At 36.5% G+C, this 20,818-nt stretch overlaps 1 protein-coding gene across 1 annotated transcript in view; it reads left to right on the top strand.

Annotated features, from left to right (window-relative positions):
* The window catches only part of NDFIP2 (Nedd4 family interacting protein 2), a 49,896-nt gene that overhangs the window by 11,291 nt on the left and 17,787 nt on the right, over positions 1 to 20,818 (top strand). The window contains exons 2-4 of the mRNA XM_014453515.2: positions 3,240 to 3,405; positions 5,859 to 5,992; positions 13,141 to 13,234. Coding sequence (XP_014309001.2) covers positions 3,240 to 3,405; positions 5,859 to 5,992; positions 13,141 to 13,234 — 394 coding nt within the window. The remainder of the gene's footprint in view (positions 1 to 3,239; positions 3,406 to 5,858; positions 5,993 to 13,140; positions 13,235 to 20,818) is intronic.

The raw sequence follows: 20,818 nt of genomic DNA, 5'->3' as shown, positions 1-20,818 counted from the left end.
CTAAGCAGCAGGTCGTTATCTCCCGAGGGGTCCCAGACTGCGAGAGGGCACAGGCCGGGCTGCCCCCCCCCCCCCGAGGGCCCAAATTTTTGTGCCCCGGGCCTCTAGGTTTAGGATAAAAACACAAAAGGGGGGGCTGAACAATTTCCTGGGATGAAATATATAGACGTTTATGGCATATATATGGGCTCATGCTAAAATGATGTGAGCTAAATTGATAGGTTATGAGGAGACCTCGAGAAGAAAAGGAGGCTGGGAGGGAGAGCAGGGCCCTAAAGACAACCTTAGAAAAAAAGGATGACAAGGTGCCCACAAAGCACACTCAAAAACTTCTCTCTCCTGGCTTTTTTTTCTTTTGAGGACTGTGAGATCAGCAATCTTTGTTAAAATCATATTGATCTATTGATAAAGAGGCATAATTGTAGGGCAGATCTTCCTTTAGGATCTAGCATATTTACATTGATGTTTTAGCATTTAAAAGGTATTTAACCAGAAATTGAATTCTTTTGAAAATAGAAATTTAAGGTATTTACTCCATCTGTTTGGCTTTTTGTTCTTGGAGGTCTTTGGGATGTGAGTATATTCTTTCTCCTTACTAAGTAATACTTGTTGTTAGAAATGTCAAATACTTGGGTTAACAAGGTTATTCTCTCTCAAGGCTTTCCATTTTATACTATTGTGACTGGTGACCTCTATTGTATTTTCTTTTAATTTTAACCAAGGCTGAATCCAAATACTTTGGAGCTTACTTTTATTTTCAGTGTTTAACAAGACATATATAACCTCCACTTTTGTAGAGCTCTCACTTTAGCTGGGAAAGGAGACTGTAAATGAATGAGTACATAAATAATTACTATTGTGATACATGCTCTGAGGAACATAGTCTTTAAGATTGTATCAGAGAACCCTAATCTGCTTTTGGGAGATAAGAAAAGCTTTCCTGAGAACTTAATTTTAAGCTAATATCTGAACAACATGCAGAACTTAGCTAGGCAGTGTAGTTTGGGAAACAAAGAATTGAACATACACAGCCCAGAGCCTTTATGTAAGAAATGAATTAAATGAATGGATATACAGGTCTGAAGCTCAGAAAAACAGTTTAGTCTGGCAATATAAACTTGATCTATTTTTTAATCACTTTCTTGCCCCATTATCCCTCTATTTTTCTTAAAAAGCATACATTTTCTGCCCTAACTGGTTTCGCTCAGTGGATAGAGCGTCGGCATGCAGATCAAAGGGTCCCGGGTTCAATTCCGGTCAAGGGCACGTACCTTGGCCTGGGGCTCATGCAGGAGGCAACCAATTGATGTGTTTCTCTCACATCAATGTTTCTGTCTTTCCCTCTCTCTTCCACTCTCCTTAAAAAAAGTCAATGGAAAAATATCCTCAGGTGAGGATTAACAACAACAACAACAACAAAAGCATACATTTTCTGATTTGAGTTCTTTAATATGTCTTTTTGTGTTTACAATGACAGATTGTATCATTTTCAACAGAAATTGCATAGGCATATATATTAACCTGTGAGAGCTATTGTAATGATATTAAGTAATATTTTATATTAGAGAAAGTTTTTTATCATAAAATATGGAGTCTACCATAACATTGTTGCATCTGAAACATGCCAAATCAGAAATTAGCGATTTCATTTTATTGCATTTTGGTTTTATTAAAAATTAAAAACTTCAAATTATGTTTAGGGTGAAAAATTCAAATAGAAAATGATGGACTATCTTCCCCCACCAGCCCCTCTTTGCTGTTTGTTGTGTATCCTTCCAGAAATTTTGATTACCCACCTATATAATAAAAGCCTAATATGCTAAGTGTCCAGTCGGCTGGTTGGCCGTTCACCCAATCAAAGCATAATATGCTAATGATATGCTAAGGCCTGTTAACCGCTCACTATGATGTGCACTGACCACCAGGGGGCAGATGCTCTGACTGGTAGATTAGCTTGCTGCTGGAGTCTGGCCAATTGGGACTGAGCAAGATGGGCCAGACACACCCTGGAGCCCTCCTGCGGTCTCTCCCCTTTGGCCAACCTCCCACGTCCCTCCCTGGCCCTGATTGTGCACTGGTGGGGTCCCTTGGCCTGGCCTGTGCCCTCTTGCAATCTGGGACCCCTTGAGGGATGTCAGAGAGGCAGTTTCGGCCCTATTCCACAGGCCAGGCCGAGGGACCCCACTGGTGCATGAATTCATGCACTGGGTCTCTAGTATTTATTATATAAACAATATCTGATTATTTAAAAAATTCAATTATACTGTATATATTCTTACACCTTTCTTTCAGTTGACATCTTGAGCAGGTAAGAATGGCTAAAAAATGAAATAAAAACCCTTATTTGTTTAAAAGAAAACTTAGTTGTGTCTTGATAAAATATCTTGTAACACTTGGTTTTGAACATTTTTTTTAATATTTATTCCCCCCCCCCCCCGCACCTCCCCTCCTCCCTCGGCCCCCCCCCGCTTCCACCGCGCGCACACCTGAAGGGCGGGGTAAACATTCTTTTTTTTTGCAAATTTGTTCAGGTGATGGGGGCATCTAGAACTCATGGTGCAGTCTGTGGAATACCATGAAATATGGTATTCTCTCATACTAACAAGAAAGGTTTTTACTAGCAGAAATATGCCTGTTTTATTTTATGAAAGTGGTTTACTCTTTTTTGACACCTTCACTGTTACTTGTTTTAGTTGATTTTGCTTAGTGTATATCTGTACTGTTATTTGCTTTTACTTGCTCATCTAACATTTTTTTTCTCTTAGAAGTATGATTATAGATGACTAAATTAGGATTCTCCTGGGTACCCTGTAATGGGAAACATGGGAGATGTTTTGTGACACTGAGGAGAGTGCTGCTAGTCTGGAGAGTGGTCATTTAGTGCCTACTTAGTATTGTGGTTGTATCTTTAGAAGCTTTCCTTTCCTTTGTAATGTGCAGTGATTGATACATGGTAGACAGTGTTTACTGTGGGACTGAATTAATCTGAATCTGTAGTCAGACTGTTTTCTCTTCATAAATTCTTAACAGTTTGAACTTCATCTTTATTGTAAAGAAACTATAATTCTAAAGCTGTTAGAGACTGATTAGGTCTCTTAAAATGTTTGTTCATCTTTTTAAATACTATTTTACTTTCTTTATAGCTAAAAAGTGACCCTATGACTGAAATGATCTTTAAAAATTAACATAAATTTAAAAAAGAATCACTTTAATATGTCTTCTTTTCTTTGTTTTCTTAGCTTTACAATGAAGAGGATAATTCAGAATCATCTGCCATAGAGCAGCCATCAACTTCAAACCCAGCACCGCAGATTGTGCAGACTGCTCCTTCAGCATTAGTATTTGAAACGGACTCTTCTCCTCCACCTTATAGCAGTATTACTGTGGAAGTACCTACAACTTCAGGTATTGTTGTGTTTTTTGTTTGTTTGTTTGAAATATGTTTTTATTGATTTCAGAGAGGAAGGGAGAGGGAAAGAGAGATAGAAACATCAATGATCAGAGACTCATTGATCAGTTGCCTCCTGCACACCTCCTACTGGGGATCAAGCCCACAACCCGGCCCTGACCTGGAATCAAACCGTGACCTCCTGGTTCATAGGTCAACACTCAACCACTGAGCCACACCAGATGAGCAGTATTATTATTTTTATTATGAAACAACTAATGTTTTTAGTAGCTCATGTTTTTTATTCATTTGTTTTTTACCAGTATGGTTACTTTTTTGGTTTTATGATTTTAAAAAAAACTGTTTTCCCAAGGATAGTTTGTAAAATATTTACTTCATACATTACTTACCTCATATTTTTCTTTTTAAAATTTAATTGAAAAATGTAGCTATTTAAACTTTTTTATGCTTAACTAGGATCTATTCCCAATGGACTAGCATGTGACTTTTAGAAGAAATGAACAAACATATATACACACATGCATATATATACACGTGTGTGTATATATTTACATAGTCATAAAACAAGGTGTTATTAATGATGAGTGTGAGTGAGAATGTGGAATGTGTTAACAGAGGTTAGGGTGTACATAATGTTATTCCATACACATGGTAATAATTCTTAGACATAAGGCAGTGACTCCTGCTTGCTACTGTTTATCTTATCCTTTCAGGTCATTCTAAAGAACTACCCTCATCTATTTCTCTGGCCACAGTTTGCTTTTTCCCAGCCACACTAATTTAATTACTATAGTGTTTTAAGTATGACTTTGTATACTGTTATAAATAACCGAAGTATTTTATATATTCTTTATGAAACATTTAAAAAATCAGTTGTTGAAAAACATTTTAATGTAAAAAATCTTTCATTGAGTATTTCATCTTTCTTATCTCTGATATTCTATAATTAGTGTCATCTAGCTTTCTCTGGTTATCATTTTTGCTTGTCCAAATTTTATTTAGACCGTATAGCATGTGTAAAAAGACTGGTATTTTTTACATCAAATTTATTTACTTTTTTATGTAGTTAGTGAAAATCATCTCTATAAAGATGTTCTCACTGGTTAAATTAATAAAGGCTTACTTCTTCTATCTATAATAATAAAAGCATAATATGCTAATTAGACCAGACAGCTGAATGACCTTCCGGACGATCTTCCGGATGACCACACTATGACACTCATTGGTGCCAGGCCGGCCATGGCGGATGTGATGCGATTGGTCGGCGGCCCGGCCATCATCCCATGATTGCCCTGCAGAGTGTGGCTCAGGCCACTGGCTGGCCAGATGATCAATCAATTGGGGGCTCCACAATCGTTCCAAAGAGGGAGGCCCAGGCCACTGACCGGCGGGCTGTGGTGGGTGGTCGGGGTCTCCCTCTGTGGGGTGAGATCGATCACATGATTGCCCTGCAGAGGGAGGCCCAGGCCACCGGCTGGCAGGGCGATTGATCAATCTGGGGGCTCCATGGTTGCCCCAAAGACCGTGGCAGGTGGCGGGTGGGTGGGGCCTCCCTTTGCGCGGGCAATCCATTGTGGAGCCCTGGCCGGGTGGGCGGAGCCTACCTCTTTGGGGCAATTGATTGCGGGCCTCCTGGACTGTGAGAGGGCACAGGCCAGGCTGAGGGCCCCCCCCCCCTCAGTGCATGAATTTCGTGCACCGGGCCTCTAGTTTGTATATAATGTTATTTGATCAACATGCTTGTTCAGCGCTCAGTTTGATACACAGTTTTATGTTGATTTATTTGTCTTTGGCTATAAGATTTAATGACTGCTTTCTAAAATCTATTATGGGCTAACTTTTCTTCATTATTTTACAAGTTTCCAGAGTATATAGTACAGTGAATTTGCTACCCTAGATTTTTTAAAAAAAATATATTTGATGGTAATCTTGAAGGAAGAAAATCCTGAAGATGTCTATTTCTGAATGATGGAAGATACTAAAAGTGGAAATTGCAATCCTTTTGTTGTGACTACCATTGCTATGCTGTGTACCAAACTACCTCAAACTTATTAGAGTTATGTAGCAAATCATTTATTATTATTAATTCTCATGGTTTTGACTGTGAGATTATTTGGGCAAATAAATTAATTCTTTGAGCATAGCACTGTTACTTACTTCTCTTATCTTGCACTCCTTTTCAAAATCTTTTTCTTAAGGTTCTTGTTTTGTGTATGAGCCTTTAGATAATATTTATTAGTCCTTTTTCTTTATAATAAATATAGGACTAAAATACATATGATTATAGTAGTAATTTCTGTGTTTTATAGCTTATAACATAGGACTACAATAGCAATAATAATCCTTAGTGGCCTGCCTGTTGTAAATTATTAAATTATGTATTTGGCTATAAAAATTATATAAAATAGTTCCTTTTAATGGTTATCCTTTTTAAATTCCTTTTCTTCAGATGCAGAAGTATACAATGAGTTTTATCCTGTGCCACCTCCATACAGTGTTGCTACCTCTCTTCCTACGTATGATGAAGCTGAGAAGGCAAAAGCTGCTGCAATGGCTGCTGCAGCAGCAGAAACATCCCAAAGAGTAAGAAAGTTTTATTTCCTTTTGAGAATATTATTTTTATTAATTGATATGTCTATTTAGTAATATCAAAAATAGTGGTCTGTATTTGAGTGTTTGTGCCTGTGTATATTTTTAATATTTTACTACTACTTATATGTGTCATTTTTAGTGAAATAGGTACTCTCCTAGTTAAATTTACCTTTTTCATTCCTTGACCTCCTCATTTCTATTTCTGTTTCTTTTGATCTTCCCCTTTATCCCATCTTACGTTGTGGTCATCCTAGACCTTATCTTTACCCATACAATTATCACTTCCGAATTCTTGATTTTAGGCATCTCATGCACTGGCCTTAACCTCCCATCCTTCTGACTCACCCTAGTTGTTGTTCTCTTTCACTTAGACCTCAAGTCCATCAACCTCTTCACTGTTGATGTCCTTATTTCCCTCCTTATATAGTTTACAGTCCATGGTCCATCACTGTATTCAAATTATCTTTTTTTCCTACTCATATTTTGTATATTAGCATAATCAGTCTAAATTCTTCAATATCTACTCCAACCCTTCAAACTAACATTTCCAATGTAGTCCCAAAAATCGAAAACTCTAGTGACTATGAATGAACTCAAGGTAGGTTAGAAAACACAGAGAAATAACTAACAAGGCCTTTAAATTATGTTTGTCAATTCACTTTTTTCTCAAATTCACTTTTATTTTGTCCTTTTAACACATCCCACCCTAGAATTTTGAATGATTCTACTTGCCTGTTCTCTCTCATCTTCCTATCTTAGTAATAGAGATAATCAATGATATACATAATGTTATTTCTTGTTTTGGTAAAAGGAGTGGCTATCTCAGTAAAGATATACATGTATGATCTTCTACGCCAGGTAAAGGCAGAAATTATTTACATTTTAATTTGGCTGCAAGTAGGACTAGGGTTTGTTGCCCTTTTTTTGCTTCAGACTTTGGGATGTTATTTCAGATCCCTAAATTCATCCCATTTTGTTCAGGAAAAAGACAGAAAAAAGTAACTTCACCCAGTGAAGCTAGAACTAGGTACAGGGCTAAGAGAGAGAAAGAGGCGTTTCTATGTATAGCATTTTCCTCTTGCCGCTGTTAGGCCAGAGCCCAGCAAGTAGATTCTCTGGTCATGAGCATTTTATTGGATGGATTTCTTTCATTAGCTAGAACCCTTTCCATACCTGCTCCCACTCCCATCCTCCCAATACACACAGAGTTAAATGTCAATATAAGTAGCTTTGGGCACATAAGTAAAGATAGTAAACCCCAAATTTAATATTTATTCTTTTTCTCTCTTAGGGAGAAAGTAAGTCTCTATTAAAGTGGTGCATAAATATAGCTCAGTCAATAAAGATTTTTTATACTGGGAGGGGAGAATCATAAAGAAAGAGGATAGATCTATGAAGTGTGGAGTTTCTATCAAAATCTATAGGTTGCTTAGTACATATATGTTTGTACGTGTATTTGTATACATGCACACACTCTCAGTGAAGTAGAGGGACAGTAACTCCTTTTCTCAGGTAAGTGTCTCCCTAAAGACCTTGGAAATACAAATGTGCTTAAAGGGTGTCATGAACTTTGTGTCTTTACTGCCCTAATTTCCATGCAGTAGGATTTCTCTAAACAGAAAGTAGGAAGCATTAAGTCTTGTTCTCTGTGCTTTGAGAAAAGCATAAGGTGATTTTACCTTTTGAAGAAAAAACTCCACAGAGTTTTACTATTCTAATCTTCCACTATCATCATTTCCAGCACCTGTTTTAGAAAGTATTTGATCCCAGCCTGAATTGGGAACATGTTTATAAAGAGAAGTTTTCTGTTTTCAACTGCTTTTAATATAACTCTACCTGTGAGGGTTGTGGAAAATTTCATGGAAAGCAAAATAAAATTGTTCAGGAGACTTACTTAGATGTTTATAAATAATCTTTTAAATTCATCAGTTTCTTCTTTTTTTTTTAATCCTCAACTGAGGATATTTTAGAGAGAATGGAAGGGAGAGGGAGAGACAGAGAGAAACAGTGATGTGAGAGAGACACATCAGTTGGTTGCCTCCCACATGCCCCCCACCAGGGTCGGGAGCCTGCAACCAAGGTATGTGCCCTTGACCAGAATCGAACCCGAGACCCTTCAGTCCGCAGGCCGATGCTCTATCCACTGAGCAAAACCTGCTTGGGCTTAAATTCATCAGTTTTTAACCCAGTGCTCTATCACTTTTTTTCTACAAAATATGATTATATTTCTTTTTATTATTATTTTTTTATGGATGGATTGATTTTAGAGAAAGAGGAAGGGTGATTTTAGAGAATGAGGAAGGGGGAAAGAGAGAAAAACAAACATCGATTTGTTGTTCCACTTATTTATGCATTCATTGTGTGTGCCCTGACTGAGAGGAGATCGAACCCACAACCTTGACGTATTGGGACGACACTCTAACTAACTGAGTAACCTGGTCAGAGCTCTAGTATGTGTTCCTATACTTGATTCAGATTTTTTTTTAAAGGTCTAATTAGTTTTGAGTATAGGCATACCTTGGAGATAATGTGAGTTCAGTTCCAGACCACACGATAAAGCAAATATTGCAATAAAGCAAGTTGTAATCTTTTTGTTGGTGAAGCATTTTGCCTTCCGTTCAACATTTGTGAAATGCAGTGAAGCAAAGTACAATAAAATGAGGTATGTCTGTATATTCACTTGTCAATGAACCTCAGCTGTGTGACCTGAAGCCTGTTTCTTGAATCTATTCTTCTTGGGAGAATGGCGAGGAGACTTGGAAACACTATTTTCTATTTCTTATGTATAGGGTTGCATGTATCATAAGAAAAATTAAAAGATTTATGAAAAAAAAACTTATTTTTAATATTTCTGTGAAAAATATTTGAATTCCAAATAATCCACTTTATAAAACTTTTAGAACATGGCTTGTTCTTGTTTATCCGTTAGTCTCATTTTATAACCCTGTCATGGGTAGGGTTCGGATTTTTTGTAACGTATTTTATTTTTTATTTAAAAAAATATATTTTTATTGATTTCAGAGAAGAAGGGAGAGGGAGAGAGAGATAGAAACATCAATGATGAGAGAGAATGCCCTGACTGGGAATTGAACCATGACCTCCTAGTTCATAGGTTGATGCTCAATCACTGAGCCATGCTGGCCACGCACGTGTTTTAAATTGTGTGTCAGTAACTTGTCTTTTGACATAAAAACTAGCATTTAATAAATTGTGAGCAAATCCAGGACAAGGACCTTATATTTATGATTCCAGCACCTATCTATCATCTGGGACATATTTGGTGCTTAATAAATGACAGTTAGTTAATGAATGCTTTCTTTACATTTGCCAATGTGGGAAATTAAGAAGAAAATACCAGAGTTGTTCTTCATTTTAAAATATTTTAGTGTCTTTTGCCAATTTTAGGATTTATAAATCAGCGTTAAACATAGTTATAGTTGAAATTATTGCACAGATACCATCTTTTATTTTTTAAACATTCTATTTAAATGTTTCTATTATTTTAATGGTTGAATAAAATTCTATGGAATCAATCCTATATAATAAAAGCCTAATATGCTAAGTGTCTGGTCATCTGATAGGCTGTGCAACCAATTAAAGCGTAGTATGCTAATGAATGCTAAGGCCTCTCAACCGCTTGCTGTGACATGCACTGACCACCAGGGGTCAGACGCTTCAACCGGTAGGTTAGCTTGCTGCTGGGGTCCGGCCTATCAGGACTGAGCGAGACGGGCTGGACATGCCCTGGAGCCCTCCTGCAGTCCTTCCTTGGCTGGCCAACCTCCCGTGTCCCTCTCTGACCCCAATCGTGCACCAGTGGGGTCCCTCAACCTGGCCTGCGCCCTCTGACAATCCGGGACCCCTTGGGGGATGTTGGAGAGCCAATTTCGGCCCAATGGCGAAACGACTGGTTGCTATGATGTGCACTGACCACCAGGGGGCAGACACTCAACACAGGAGCTGCCCCCTGGTGGTCAGTGCGCTCCCACAGGGGGAGCGCTGCTCAGCCAGAAGCCAGGCTCATGGCTGGTGAGCGCAGCGCCAGTGGCCTCTCCCGCCTCCATAGCTGTGCTAAGGATGTCCGACTGCCAGCTTAGGCCCACGCCCCATGGGGAGTGGGCCTAAGCCGGCAGTTGGACATCCCCTGAGGGCTTCCAGACTGCGAGAGGGGGCAGGCTGGGCTGCGGGACAACCCCCCCACCCCCCCAGTGCACAAATTTTGTGCACCGGGCCTCTAGTATACTATAATTTAGTGGCCATTTCTCTCTAAGAGTCTTAATAGCCATTTCAATCTAAGTGAAAATTAGATTGTTTAAAAATGTGTGTCTTGTGTGTGTGAGTGTGTGCATGTGCGTGCATGTGTATGCATGTGTTTTCTGGTGTTAACCTTGTAAGGAACATCTTTGTGCATGTCTATGTCTTCTATCTTTTTAAAAATGATGTTCTGCCCAGCCTGTGTAGCTCAGCTTCGACCTATAAACCAGGAGGTCATGGTTTGATTCCCAGTCAGGGCACATTCCTGGGTTGCAGGCTTGATCCCCAGTAGGGGGTGTGCAGGAGGCAGCCAATGAATGATTCTCTCTCATCGATGTTCTGTCTCTTTCTCCCTCTTTCTTCCTTTCTGAAATCAACAAACATACATTTTAAATAAATAAATAAATAAATTAATTAATTAATTTAAAAATGATGTAAAAATCTCTGGACTGGTCTTTCAAAAGAGTTTGAAATATTTATATTCTTCCCATGATATTGACAGGTTTTCCCCCCAGGGCTTGCTCATACTGTACTTGAATATTTATTTCTTAAGTTAACTTGGAATTATATAAAATTTCATTAGTATGTATTTAATTGTTGCCATTCATTACATTTACCATAAAGTATAGCCTAGGATATAAATGCAGAGTTTAAGGAATTTTTTTGCCCAAATAATAAGAAATATGGTTTTAAAAGTCTTTTTGTTTCATGAAAGCAACCTATGTAGTGAGACTATCATGATTGAATGGATAAGAAGATCAGTGTCCTGGATTCAACTCCTGTCATGATATAACTAATTATGTGATCCTGGTCAGCTCACTTAGCTTCTCTGATCCTCTCTGTGTACTAACACAAAATTGATACATCAACACCCAGCTGAGGTTATCTATCTGTAACATGGAGATAATGTATATGTATATCAGGTCATGCCACTCATTTGATCAAAACTCAGTAAGACCACTCAATTCACTCAGTAAAATATAAAGTCCTTCAGTGGACTTACTGACCTAATGTGTTCCTATTTCTCTCTTAATGGCAAGGAACTACTTCCTTGCTATTTTCTAGCATGCCAGGTATGATCCCATAAGGTCCTTGTGAGGCACTGCTTATCTCTTTGTCTGAAACACTTTTCTGTGAGATATTTACATAGTTAGTTAACTCTTATCTCTCCTTTAAGTCTTTGCTCAAGTGCCATCTCAACGAGGCTTCTTGACCACCATATTTAATACTGTAACCTGTAACCTCAAGCATTTCCTAAACCATCCTTTCCCCTTTTGTGTAGAGCATTTATACCTTTTAATAATATATAAATAACTTACTTATTATGTCTTTGTTTATTGTCTAACTCCCCTTACTGGAGTATAGCCTCCAGAAAGGCAAGCATCTTTGTTTTATGTACACTCATGTATCCCCAATACCAGGAAGCTAAGTCTTGTGTAGAAGGGGTATTTCGTCAATATTTGTTGAATATTAGACAATCAGTGATAACAGTCTTGTACATACTTTCAGAGAAGTTCTCTACATTTACAAGCAAATACATTAATATCTTAGTATATTTTTTGTACACATTTTTTGTACTATACACATTTTTATTTAATATATTTTAGAGATCGTTAAGAGAATACTAAGAACTTTTGTTCTTTTTTATTTATTTAAAAATTTTACATTACTTTTTAAATTTCATCAGATATTCAGTAACTTATTTAATTGGTCTGTCAAGAATTGTGAATCATCTGAGACTTTACCATACTTGGCAAACTACCTGATTAGCTTGTCAATTTTGGGAATGTTGGCAGAAGACACGAGACTGCTCAGGTCAGAGACAAAAACTTGATTACCATCAATGGTTTTAGCCATAGTATTAGCATTTTCTTACACCAGTTTCTTGAGCTCTAGTTCCCACAGGGCAACTCAAAGATGGCCACATGATACCTCCACACACAGTGTGGAACCCTGAATGTAGGGAACCCAGTATTTTCTAATGGTAACTAAGCATGCCCACACCTTTGCTCTGGAGAGAGAGACTATCTTTCTCTTTCGGAGCAGCCCACTATATATAAAGATCCTTGAAAAGATAGTACAGAAGAAAGGCAAGCAGTGCCTCTACCTGGAAGACATGCAGAAACATGAGAAACTCATGGAGAATTATCTCTGACAATAGTCCATTATTGATGGGCATTTATATTGTGTCTAATCTTTTGCTTTTATTAACGTTGCTGAAGTGAATTATCTTTAATACATTTCTTATAAGCGAGAGTATATGTGTGTATATGTACAATGTATTTGAAGAGCTGGAATTGCTGGGTCAAAGGATATGTACAATTTTATTTTTGATAAATATTGCCACCATTGATGTTTAAGGGTCCTGTTTTCCACTTGACACTAATGCAACAATGTCACATCTATCTTTCTTAATATAATTTTCATTAATTCAGTGTTATTTAACTTTTATGTTTTTGTTTTTTTTTTTTTAAATATATTTTATTGATTTTTTACAGAGAGGAAGGGAGAGAGATAGAGAGTTAGAAACATCGATGAGAAACATCGATCAGCTGCCTCCTGCACATCTCCCACTGGGGATGTGCCCGCAACCCAGGTACATGCCCTTGACCAGAATCGAACCTGGGACCTTTCAGTCCGCAGGCCGACGCTCTATCCACTGAGCCAAACCGGTTTCGGCAACTTTTATGTTTTTTGTGTTTACCTTTGAAATTACTCTTTTCAAGGGTGCCCACGAAAAATGAACACTTGCTAGAGTTTGTACTCATCTGTTTTGTCTATGCAGTAAATTGAGAATATTAGATTTTATTTAAATTCTTATCTTTATATCCAAGGTAATAAAGTTGTAATTATTTTAGTGTGTTCTAATGTCTCATGTTTTACAGATTCAGGAGGAAGAGTGCTCACCAAGAGATGACTTTAGTGATGCAGACCAGCTCAGAGTGGGTAATGATGGGATTTTTATGCTGGCGTTTTTCAGTAAGTGATCTTTCCTTTCCAAACTTTTTTTTTGCATATATTGGCTATGTATTTTTAAGAAGAAAGGCAAATATTGTTAGCATGTGTCTACCTTTTTTAAAATGTAAATTGTTCCTGATACTAGCTAAGTGTGATCAAATGTTACAGTATAAACCCTAGAATTTATTAAATACTTACCAGATAACTGTATTGTAGTCATTATGCTAGATGCTGACAATATAGAGATATATAAGCATCTTTAAGTTAAATATAGTTTTATATGAGGAATGCTGCATGTCCATTCAATATTGTAGGAGCATGTAGAATGAAACTATAAATTCTGCTTTTGAGGCAGAGGACTTCCATTTGAGTGTCTTTAAACCAGAAGAGAAGTTAGAAAAAGAAATATTCTGGGCAGCTAGAACCATGTGGTTTGAGACACAAAAGTATGAAAGTGTAAGTCTTATTTGAAGGGAATGGTGAGTAGCTAGAAGCCCAGAAACCTAAGTTACATTTTGTAACATCTTGCAAAATTAATATTTAACTTATAAAGAAAATTTAAGATACTTGTGGGAAAACTGTGTTATAGTCTTTATTATTTCAGTTTCTAATTGGCACAGTGTAAACAGTAAATAAGATTATGAAATTCAATAAACTATTTAAATTGCTAAAATAAGTTTTGGAAACCTGATATTCATGTAGTCTATATATGGTTAATTTCTATCCTCAGCTTAGTTAGATGATCAAGTTTTTATACCTTCTTTGATAGAATGCTAATATAATTCATGATTTATTTTGATAATAAAACCCACAAATAGTTTACTTAAAGTACCACATTTAACTTTAAAAATAGAAAATACATAGTTTATGAATTGAATTACTTTTGAATCTGAAAAATTACTGACCTCCTCCTCTATTTTTTTTTAAAGATTTTTTTTAAAAAAATTGACTTTTAGAGAGAGAGGTAGAGAGAGAGAGACAAACATTGATGTGACAGTGAAACACTGATTGGCTGCCTCCTGCACCCACGCTACCAGGGATCAAGCCCGCAACCCAGGCATGTGCCCTGAGTGGGAATTGAGCCGGCAAACTTTTGGTGCACAGGACGACGCCCAACCAACTGAGCCACATCAGCCAGGGTTCTTGCTTCCTTTCTTCCCATCTTCTGAAGAATAGAAGTAGATAATCACTCAGAAATGGGTGGGTGAATGGGTGGGCAGTTATATTTTTCTCTTCAAATTTATTAAATTATATTCAGATAGGCCAGCTAATATAATACAATATTTAAATCTCATAGTTTTAGTTAACAATTTCTATTTAAATACGATGTTAGATACAATGCAAGGAAATGACCACTTTAGCTACAAATAACTACTGTTTTTTAATGTTAGTTTAGTGAACCTTGTTTGTTTTCTTAGTTTTAGTTCAGCTAATAGTCCTTTAAATTGATAGTACACTTCCCACATATTTTGATTATGAGTCATGTAAACTTTGATTCCTTAATTAGAAAAGAAAGAATTTAAATTTATCATACTGTGTGTAGTATAAAAACCTGTTTTTTAGGAATAAAAATGTTATTTGACACTATCTAATTATTTGACTCAGAGCTTAATTATTACTTCTCCATTTCTGTAGTTCACTAAATCATAATCTTTTTATTTTTTTAGATTTGAAAACATTTTACTAATGTAACAGTGATGTAAATGCATGATAACCTAGACACTTGATTGACTTTATTTTTGGCCACTGGTGATATATTAATTAATGTAAATGCAAGTATTTATATTAATGTATATAATGGAAATTATCTGACTTGTTTTAAATTTTTACTGAATTATGTTTCTACAGTTTATATTTTTATACTATTTCATAGTCTACAAATATTGCACTAATATTATAAAGTTAAATTATAAGTTATTATTTATCTTTATTTCCTTATATATTTTTTTTTCTGGTGGCTGTAGGCCAGAGCTTGAGCTTATTTGCCTTAATGAGCATAGATTTATTTGTGTTCACTACCACCTAGTGGCTGTTCTACAAATTGCAACTTGCTATATTTTCCATGCTTAAACTATCTAGCAGTTGTTGTCTAAATTGTTCTGTTGTCTATTTCTAAGGTTCAGAAATAGATTTTATTTCGTGTGGCTTAAGAATTTTAGGTTCTATAAGTTGTACAAGTAAAACTACAGTAAATATCAATTATAACATTTCAGTTAAAACTTTTTGTTGGTTTAATTCTTGCTATCTGTTTTCAATGTCTACATTTCTTTCTCTTACCACATGAAACCCTATAAAAAGTTTTACCCTTAAATATGATAAGATAATTGCATGTTCATGTTCTGAAAATGTAAAGAAAGAAATATATATATCCCTGATAATGTTCTAGCTTCTATAATCCCTTGAACTGTCACTGCAAAATGCCTTTTACACGCCTAACTGCCTCTGATCTTATATTTAACAGGTTTTCTCTTTGAGAGAAAGAAAGTGATAATTGACAGTCTGTGGAAATGAACCTGAACTCTATTACTTAAGAATGTATTGGGCTCTATCTAGAAATTGTTTCTTCTAAGGTTGAGCCTTTTGTGTCATGTGTGAATCTTCACTTCAGTGTGCTATATTAATAATTATTTCCATTTTAGATGTGAGGATCACATAACTAAAGAAATATTAAGTTAATTGTACCTTTAAAAAGAATTAGAAGAGTGTTTCGCAATGTAAATTCTGACTTGTAAGAAATTACCAAACTGTCTTCCAAAGAGGCTGTACTATTTTGCATTCCCACCAGCAGGGAATGAGAATTCCTGTTGCTCTGATACTCATTGACATTTAGTGTTAATGTTAAAAAAAAAAAAAAGACATTCCAGTAGATGTGTGGTGGTATGTCATTGTGGTTTTTATTTGCATTTCCTTAACAATTAATGATGTTGAACATCATTACTTAGTAAATTCCTTTGAGCCTCTCCATGGACAAGTCATAAAAGTTACAGTTATTAAAGGGGTTGTCTGAGCACCACACATATGAAAAACAGTATATTAATGATTTGTTTTGTGCATGCAAAACTGTGGGTTTTTTAATAGGTTTTAGATGACATTTCACGTTGTAAGTGAATCCAGAGAGAGAACATTTAAGCATTGCAATCATATCTTTAAAAACTCACAATATTTGTGAAGTATTAAATTGTATTGAATTTGTTATATTTACAAGAAAAAGTTTTTAATTTAATTTTCTATAATTTAGTGGAAATATCTTAAAACAATGTCTGTTTAAAAAATAATTTTTATTACTTTTTAGAGAGAGCATGGGAGAGGGAGAGAGAAATATCGATGTGAGAGCGAGACATTGATCGGCTGCCTCCTGCACCCCGCCTACCAGGGATGGAGTCTGCAACCCAGGCATGTGTCCTGACTGGGAATCGAACCAAAAACCTTTTGGTGCATGGACGACACCCAACTAACTAACTGAGCCACACTGTTCAGGGCTAAAACAATATCTTAACACATTGCTAGATCATGTCTTTCTAAATGGCTGATAGTTTAAACAAAGAGCCTAGATAAGACAGAAATTTATCCCTGTGTAGTTCAAAATTAAGTATAGTGAAATTGATTATTCTTTGAGAACCTATTGTCTTAGAAACCTGGTGTATTTATATGTGATGAAATTTTTCCGTGAGCAAAATATTAATAAGTTCTCAATGTTTTCATATTTATCAAATATGCATATTTATCATCTATGATTTTCATTTGTTTATTTTCAAAACAAGTATCAAGTTTTTTTAATTTTAAAATTTTTATTTTGAAATACTTAAAACCTAGGAAAAAGGTTGTAAAAATAGTGCAGTTCCAAACTTTTATCCAGCTTTTCCAAGTCTTAACATTTTACATGACTTCAGTTCAATAATCAGTATTTGGTAATTAATATTAATGAAATACTAACTGGTTTACAGATCTTACTCCAATTTTGCCAACTTTCTCATTAATGACCTTTGCCTGATCAAGAATCTAATCCAGGATTACACATTTTTTTTAGTTGCCATGTTCCTAAGTCTGCTTTAATTTGGAGGAGTTTCTTAATCTTTTCTCTTGTTTCTTATGACTGATTCTTTTGAAGAATACCAGTTAGGTGTTGTGTGTGCGTGCGCACGCGCGCGTGCGTGTGTGTGTGTGTGTGTGTGTGTGTGTGTGTGTCTGTCCTTTGTCTCTTTCTCTCTTTGCAAAAATACCACAGAAATGATGCGCCCTTCTCAGTGCATCACAACAGAAAGGAATGATCTAGATATGTCTTACTACTGGTGATACTCTCATCAGGTTAAGGTGATGTCTGCCAGCTGTCTTCACTATAAAGTTACTGTTTTCCCCTTTTTAATTAATAAGTATCTTATGGCTACTGAAAATTAAAAGTATAGTCTTCCTAAACTTTTAATGGATAAACTGTAGCATACAAAATTACTTTCTAGGTTATCCTGATAACCTTTTTGGGTAGGTGGGAGGTATAGATGGTAAAAAGAAACAGAATATAGGTAAAAGACTTGGATGTTTCAATCCTGGCTATACCACTTACTTGCTTTATGACTTTATGTGCAGCTTAATTGTTCTGAGTCTCAATTTGTCTTTCTGTACAGTGGAATTAACTTGACCTTGCCCTTCTTAAAAAGCTAATGTGAAGAACAAAGGAGTGAAAATATATGAAATGTCATAAATTATAGCATTCTATTAAGTGAAGGTGGTGATAATGTTCTCCTTCCCCATCTTACCTGAGAACTCACCTTTTAGCTATAATAAGTAATATGATTTAAAATGATTTTCAAATGTCATTAACTTGTCCGAACCTGCCTAATTTGCTTTCTTACAAAGAAGGGCACGCTGAAGGTGAATGTGGAGAAGTGTAATCGGAGCAACAGTAAGCATTCTTTACCAACTTTCCTGAGTTTATTGCCTTGCTTCCCTGCTGCTTGCTTCCCCAAATCTTACCTAAGGAATATAGGCTACCTAAGGTTGTTGCTTCTTTGGGTTTTACCGTGGGCCTTGTTATAAGGGGAATAGGTGCCCTATGCCCTTTAAGCTTCCTTATTTTACCCTAGGTTTCCAGGGGAACATGCATGAATGACGTAGAGTTGAAGGAAAAGTATTGTCTTCTTTCCTAGGCATGTATACTATGTTCTCCTGCCTCTACTATATGTTGTTTCTTTTGCAGATTTTACAGGTCTATGGTTTAGTGTACAGTTATTAAATTCTCTTTTTTGCCAACTTTGACATGTCATAGAGGATCCAGAATTGAATCCAGAAATGATTCTGTCCTTAAAGACCTATCCTGCTTTACTTCCTATCTTACAGGCCCCGGGGCATAAAAGTGAATCAGTCTATGCTCAAGTGGTCACTGTTTTCCTAGTGCTTAAACCAGTTAAAGATGATTAAGTTATGTATTTGTCTGTTGGGTCTGCCATAACGAAATATTGCACACTGGGTGTCTTACAAATGGAAATTAATTTTCTCCGAGTTTTGAAGGCTAGAAGTTCAAGATCAGGGTGCCAGAAATTTTGGTTTCCGGTGCAGAATCTCATTTTGGCTTGCAGATGGCTGTCTTCTTGATGTGTCCTTACATGGCCTGTCCTCTACGTGTATGTGGTGAAAGAGCTCTCTGGACACCAACCCTATCAGATTAGGGCTCTACCCCTATAACCTTGTTTAATCTTAATCACTGCCCTGAAGCCCCTGTCTCTAAATACAGTCACATTGGGGGTTAGGGCTTCAATCTACAAATTCTTTGAAGTGGCACAGTTCAGTCCATAACAAGGTATTGTATCTGAGCATAGTTTGTAGGAATCGATACCACTGGCAGATAGCAAAAAGAAAACATGATGGTTTAGTAAATACTATTTTGTTCTTTTGGATTTTATTCCTAGTGAGGGTGCACTATGTATAATAGATATTTGTAAGTCTGATTTGAAGAAGCTAATTGGACAGTATTTTAATATACTGTATATGCAAATGTAAAAATATACTTTTGAAATATTTTGCTGTTTTGGATTTTCTCCATCAATGCATCCTATGTTTTAACAACATGGCATGCTTATAAAATGATAGCATATTACAGCATACTGGGGTAAAGGAAGAAGGTGGTCAAGACTCGTAGCAGTCTGTCCTCTGCCCTAGCCCTCACCCGTCTGCCCTGAGGCCTGAGGAGAGAAATATATCAGCCTGTCACTAACACATATGTGGCATATGTAGGCAATAGAGTTGGGAATCTCTGCTGCTACTCATTGGTATAAATTCTTTATTTTAAATAGATATAAAATTATTTTTGATTGGTTAAGTATTTTTTGTTTTCCCCTACAGCTACCACAGATATTAGCCAATTAGGTATAGAGCAGTTATGTCTAATAGAATATTCTATGATAGTGGAAATGAAATATTCTATATATCAGCTGACAATATGGTAGCTGTAAGCCACATGTGACTCTTGAGCACTTGCAGTGTGGCGATTGCAATGGAAGAACTAAATTTTTAATTCTATTTAGTTTTAATTTAAATTTAAATAACCTCTTTTATAGAGGAGGATATGTTCCTGGGGCACAAGTAAGAAGCAGTGTGGTTGGTGGCATTGGATAGCACAGATATGGAGGATAGCAAAATGCTGATCGATATCTAGGTTTAAAAAAAGTAGAAAGTTAAATAATCTTTATTTCCAATAGTGTCTCCTGAAATTTTTTTCTACAGAAAAGAGGACCCACTCTGTAAGGTGAAGATATTTTATATGGCTAGTAATGATAGCTAACACTTCAGCAGCTATCATGTGCGAGGTTCTGTACTGTGCTAAGCTCCTTACATTCATTATGTTACTTAATCCTTTTATCAGCCTTGTGAAGTAGGTACTTACAGATCAAAGAACTGTGGCTCACAGAGGTCAGCAGTGAGTCTAAGGTCACATATCTAGTAAGTGAGTACACCGAGACTCAAATATGGGTCCTTTATTTCAAAATGGATTCACCTGTGTCAGAATGGTTTTGGCTACAAGTAATAGAAAACCGCTACTCAGTTGTATTAAATGGTTAGGAGATTATCCCACAAGACAAGAAGAGCATGGATGAGCAGTCTGAAGGCACAGACGTATCAGTGTTGTGGCTCTGCTTTCCTTTGCTTTTCTTCACTCTCCGTTTAATCCTCAGGCTGATAAGAGATCCCAGCAGCTGTTCAAGATATTATGTCCAAACATCCAGAGGGAAAGGAGGGACCATTTCTTCTTTTTTTTTTACATAAAAGTAGGCAATAGTATAATAAATCTCCATGTATCCATCATCCAGCTCCAAAAGGGATCAATTTAGAGCCACTGTTACTTAATCTGTATTCCATCCTCCTTTCCCTTGCTATGTTCTTAAGAACCAAGGAATGTTTTTCAAAAGTCCTATTTAAAAAAGAAAAATTGGAAAGGAGTTTGGCCTCCTGTGATTTTTCCCCAGACTACTTGGGACCCACCTTTTGGGGTTAAGTGTGGGATCCAGCCTTCCACAAGAAGTCTGTAAAGGTGGGTGGGTTCCTGTGGAGGAGTACAGCAGGTTTTACTAGAGAGGAGGAAGAGGCAGTGAACAATATCTGTCTGGGAACCATCTT

Source organism: Myotis lucifugus, unplaced genomic scaffold (assembly GCF_000147115.1).
Source record: "Myotis lucifugus unplaced genomic scaffold, Myoluc2.0 scaffold_24, whole genome shotgun sequence".
Lineage (NCBI taxonomy): Eukaryota > Metazoa > Chordata > Mammalia > Chiroptera > Vespertilionidae > Myotis > Myotis lucifugus.
This window is presented reverse-complemented; position numbering and strand designations above follow the sequence as displayed.